The sequence below is a fragment of the Eurytemora carolleeae genome, unplaced genomic scaffold (genome assembly GCF_000591075.1).
Source record: "Eurytemora carolleeae unplaced genomic scaffold, Eaff_2.0 scaffold2032, whole genome shotgun sequence".
Classification (NCBI taxonomy): Eukaryota; Metazoa; Arthropoda; class Copepoda; order Calanoida; family Temoridae; genus Eurytemora; species Eurytemora carolleeae.
The window spans coordinates 16,047-21,640 of NW_019397920.1; the positions used below are offsets into that span (position 1 = coordinate 16,047).

Genomic DNA, 5,594 nt, shown 5'->3' on the forward strand with positions numbered 1-5,594 from the left:
GCCTATAAGTACCAGTAAATTAGTACGAATTACTTGTGATATGAAAAAATCTGGAAATGGTTGTAGGGAACTTATATTTAAATCTAAGTTCCCAACAACTATAAGACACATTTGACACATTTGATATTTAAGTAAAGTGTTTAAATACCAGTATATAAGTTCTTATTATGTGTGTTATGAAACAATCTTAAAATAGTTTAAATCAAATTCACAAATTAATTTCAATTCAATCTTTTATATTCTTCAATCAAACAAGATAGTTTCCTTACGGATCTTTCTCTATTAAAGTACACACTTTCATGGTCTGATAGAATATCCAGAACAGTATAATTTATTGAAAATTTCACTATTTGTATTGAATTTAAGACAAAAATATTTTTCAACAATCTCTTAAATAATGAAATATACAATAACATATAAAAATCGAATTGAAATCGATTTGTGAATTTGATTTAAATATAAGTTTCCAACAACTATTTTATGATTGTTTCATAACACACATAATGAGAACTGATATACTGCTATTTAAACACTTTACTTAAATATCAAATGTGTCAAATATGTCTTATAGTTGTTGGGAACTTAGATTTAAAAATTCCCAAATCAATTTCAATTTATAATTCTGATATTAACAGAAATTGATTTGGAAATTAGATTTAAATATACAGGAGTATATATTTACTAGGATCCCCCTGGCACTGGAGTATGTATTTACTAGAATCCCTCGGGTACAGGAGTATATATTTTCTAGAATCTACCTGGTAATGGAGTATATATTTACTATAATTCCCCTGGTACAGGGGTATATATTTACTAGAATATACCTAATAATTAATTAATTATTAAGTAACTGCGTTTTTTAGCTAATAACTGGAGCTACCAGTCCCCTATCAAATCTAATTTTATAGGCTAAATTTTTTATGCTTAAAAAATTACATTTAATATTGAGACTAGGAGGCATATTGCTTCATTAATTTTTGAAAAATTCATTGAAAGAGGGTTATACCAGTAGCATATTATCCATGGCAAATTATTTTGTTCTCTCTGAAAAAAAATAAAATATACATTTTGAAACTTTCTATGTAATAAATTATAAAGTATGGGTTTTTATTTCTTGAAAAAATTCCCCCCCTCCTCTATACTTAAAGACTAAGAATCAGTACTGATAAACTCTTTACTTAAATATCAAATGTGTCAAAAGTGTTAGATAGTAATGTTGTACGGCTTAAAAGTCACTTAAAAGCATGTTAATATATAAAGATTGAATTGAAATTGATTTGGGAATTTGATTTAAATATATGGATATTATCGAAAATCGGTTAAAACAACACATTTTTAAATTGACATAGTTTCCAGTACATTAAAGGTAGGATAATATCAATTAATGGTTTATAAAAGGTCTTGTGATTGTGAATCAGAAAAAATAAAAATATTTACGATTAAATAAGTGAGACAGGTTTGACAGATGTTTAAAGTTTGGTGATATTTCAATCTCAAGATTGAGATCACAACGATGTTTTTTTGAGAAAATGAATTAAAACAACACATGTTTAAATTGACATAGTTTCTGGTTCAATAAAGGTAGGAAAATATCAATTAGTGTTTATAAAAGGTCTTGTCATTGAAAATCAGAAAACATAAAAATATTTACGATCAAATAACTGAGACAGGTTTGCTTCAAACCTTCCTCACGATTTTATTTTCAAAGATAATTAACTAATTTCTTTTTCCTAGATTTCCTACACACAATATATAAATAATTAAAAAAAATTTATGTTAGTTGTTAGAACTCTTGAATTAGGAGAAAAAAAAAGGAATAATTAATTCTGTAAAACCCGCAAGTTTGCTTCAAACCTTGCTCAAGTTTTTATTTTCAAAGATATTCAACTAATTTCTTTTACCTCTGTACCAGACTATAAGTACCAGTATATCAATACTTATTATGTGTGATTAAATTTTATATCGGTACATATTCAATGTGTTATAAAAACAGCATCTTGCAGTTCAAAGTCTGATATTTACAGAAATTGATTTGGGAATTTGATTTAAATCACACTTAATAAGTCCTGATATACTGGTACTTATAGTCTGGTACAGGGGTATATATTTATTAATTAATAATTAATTAATTATTAAAAAAAGTTATAATTAACCTTGACCTCCTAGTCACAATGTTAAATATAATTTTTTCTTTTCTTAAATATCAAATGTGTCATATATTTGTTGGGAACTTAGATTAAAAACTTCCCAAATCAATTTCAATTTATAATTATGATATTAACAGAAATTGATTTGGGAATTTGATTTAATTATAAGTTTTCTACAACTATTTCCAGATTTTTTCATATCACAAGTAATTCATACTAATATACATATACATATACATATTGAAGATTAGATAACACTTACATTTTTACAGAATATTCTTATTAATTTCCAATCAACAGAATCTTATAGTTGGCAATATGCCTCCTTGTGTCAATATTAAATATAACTTTTTTTAAATAATTAATTAATTATTAATTAATAAATATATACCCCTGTACCAGACTATAAGTACCAGTATATCAGTACTTATTAAGNTAAGGTGGTAGTTAGTGAAGGGGGTTTGTGCGATACCTTTATGAGAAATGGCGAGAATGCTACATTCAAGGGGACTTCTATTCAAATGAAAAAGGATTTGACAGAAAGGGAAAAGCGTTTTTTGAAAAGGAATAAACAGGATATGAAGAGCAATTCTAATGTTAACCCAGAGGTAAAGCGTGATGTTATCACTGAAATTGTTCCTCCAATTTCACCTGATTCCTTAAATGTTTCCTCTACAAGAAATATTTTAAATACTTTTAATTTTCTTATTACTCCAGAAATATGGGACAGATATTGTTCTGAAACTTTCAAAGATACAAATTTTGAAGAAAATGATTCAGATGACAGAGAAAACACTGATATGGAAAAGGATAAAGAAGTTTCTGAAGAAGATTTTAATGACTTGGACAGAGACATTACTGAGTTTGAAAAGGATAAAGAATATGCAGTAAAAGATTCAAATAACAAGGACAGAGATAATACTCATATAAGAAAGGATATAGAAATTGCAGAAAGAGATTCAGATGACAAGGACAGAGACAATAATGCTTTGGAAAAGGATATAGAAATTGCAGAAAGGGATTCAGATGACAAGGACAGAGAAAATACTGATATGAGAAAGGATATAGAATATGCAGAAAGAGACAATACTGCTATGGAAAAGGATAAAGAAATTGCAGAAAGAGATTCAGATGACAAGGAAAGAGACAATACTGAAATGGAAAAAGATAAAGAAGTTACTGAAACAGATTCAGATGACATGGAACGAGACAATACTGAAATAGTAAAAGATAAAGAAGTTACTGAAACAGATTCAGATGACTTGGAAAGAGACAATACTGAAATAGTAAAAGATAAAGAAGAAGTTGTAACAGATTCAGATGTTATGGATAAAGACAATATGGATATGGGAAAGGATAAAGAAGTTACAGGAGTCACAGAGGAAAGAATGTCTAATGACACAAATTCTGAACAAGATAGGTTAGCAATTACTCCAAGGGTTGAAAGTGATAAGATTATTGAGATTACAGAGATAGTTGAAAGAAATGAGGATGATCTTGATTTTGTGTATAAAAGTACACCTTCATCAGAAGATGAGGATAATTGGGATCAACATTTTAATTTAACGGAAGGGATAAACAGCAAAAGAAATGAAATTGTAAATTAAAGATGTAGAGAATGATATTGAATGAAAATTAAAGATGTAGAGAATGATATTGGAGGAAAAGACAAAGATAAATTAAAAACCCAAAAACCTAAAGAAGTTTCTGGGGATGATCCTAAACCTGATGAAGGTGAGATGTTAGGTAATAAAGAAGGTGGTGGTCTTGAATCTGTCCAGGAACAGGACCTTCATGATAAAGATGAGAAGTTAGATAATGAAAAAGGAGGTGGTCCCAAACCTGCCCAGGAACAGGACACTAATGATAAAAGTAAGGAATTAGGTTATCAACATGAAAAACTGAATAGTCTAAAAAAACCATCTTACATTTCAGAAGAGTTCAAGGAAGTGCTCAGAAATGCGTTTAAAGACTTGCCTGGCAAACAAACAAAAGAGTCCATTGAGAAGAAAGCAAAAGAAAATGAAGAGTTCAATAGCTATTGGTTAAAGTTTATTGAAACAAACAAAAGTAAGGCCTTGGCTACAGATGCAGTGAAAAAGTTTTTGGGAGGAACTCGAAAAACTGGATTGGTAAATGTTAATCCTGAAATGATAAGTCAAGTAATCCAAATGATTGAAAAAAATAGTTTTATTACAAAGAAAGGCCTTGTAGACCGGGCAAAAGTTGATCCAGAGTTTAACACAGTGTGGAATTATTTTAAATCTAGAAGAGCCAATGAAAATCAGGCTGCTGACCTTGTAAGGTTGACTTGCAAGCGAATTTGGAAAAAAAAGCTAATAAATAATTATCTAAGCCTTACCTTTGGCCTTAGACATTATGACTTTATAACTNATTTTCCCTTTCCTTTTTCTTGTCTTAAATTCATTTTTTTGGCAGTTTTAATTTTTTTGGATTTTATTTGGACTTTTGGCATGTCCAACAAAAAGAAAACAACCTAAATTTTGGTGAGCTATGTTCTGCAACCTCTTCATGGTGTCACTGGTAACAAATCTTAAAGATTTGGCTAATAGCAGAATTTTTTTTAGAAATATGTCTTAATGTATCAATTTATCAGGCTTAGTTAACCATTATCATAATCCCCACTCATCACAACAATTTAAAAAAAATCAAAAAAATTATTAGATTTATAAATCAAAATTGATTTGGGAATTTAATTTAAATATAAGTTAAAAATTCATTGAAAGAGGGTTAATATAAAATTATGCTAAACTTGTATCAAAATTTATTTATTACATATGTAGTAACAATAAATGCATTTTTAGATTCTTTACAAATTTAAATTGATTTGGGAATTGGCTTTACAGTGACTTTTTAAATTTTGTCTCAGTTATTGAAAAGCTTTAGATTCAGGAGAGAATAAGGGAAGTTGACACACAACAATCATTATCTACACTTCTTACGATGTATACAACAGAAAATGGAAGGAACTTTATTAAGTAGAAGTCAAACTTAAGACCAATTTCCAAATCAATTTGAATCTAATACATTTAGTAAAGGAAAAGTGACTGTACCAGGGGAATACTAGTTAATGTATACTCCATTACCAGGTAGATTCTAGTAAATATATACCCCTGTACCCGATAGATTCTAGTAAATATATACTCCTGAGCCAGGGGGTTCCTAGTAAATATATACCCCTGTATATTTAAACTTAAAACTTATACTTAATTCAAATTTTTAAATCAATTTTTATTTGTAAATCTAAATATTATAGAATAGATTTACATTACTAACTAACACTTCTGACATATTTAATATTTAAGTAAAGACTTTAAGTACCAGTATATAAGTACGAATTACTTGTGATATGAAAAAATCTGGAAATAGTTGTAGGGAACTTATATTTAAATCAAATTCCCAAATCAATTTCTGTTAATATCAGAA

At 28.2% G+C, this 5,594-nt stretch overlaps 1 protein-coding gene across 1 annotated transcript; it reads left to right on the forward strand.

The window, feature by feature from the left end:
* Nucleotides 1-2,725: 2,725 nt before the first annotated feature.
* Nucleotides 2,726-3,754, forward strand: LOC111716321 (myelin transcription factor 1-like protein). Its single transcript, XM_023491761.1, has one exon. It carries the CDS (start codon nucleotides 2,726-2,728, stop codon nucleotides 3,752-3,754), a length of 1,029 nt encoding a protein of 342 aa, XP_023347529.1.
* Nucleotides 3,755-5,594: the final 1,840 nt, after the last annotated feature.

Coding starts and splice junctions, on each gene's coding strand:
- LOC111716321 (XM_023491761.1), top strand. CDS start 2,726: ATGAAGAGCAATTCTAATGTTAACCCAGAGGTAAAGCGTGATGTTATC.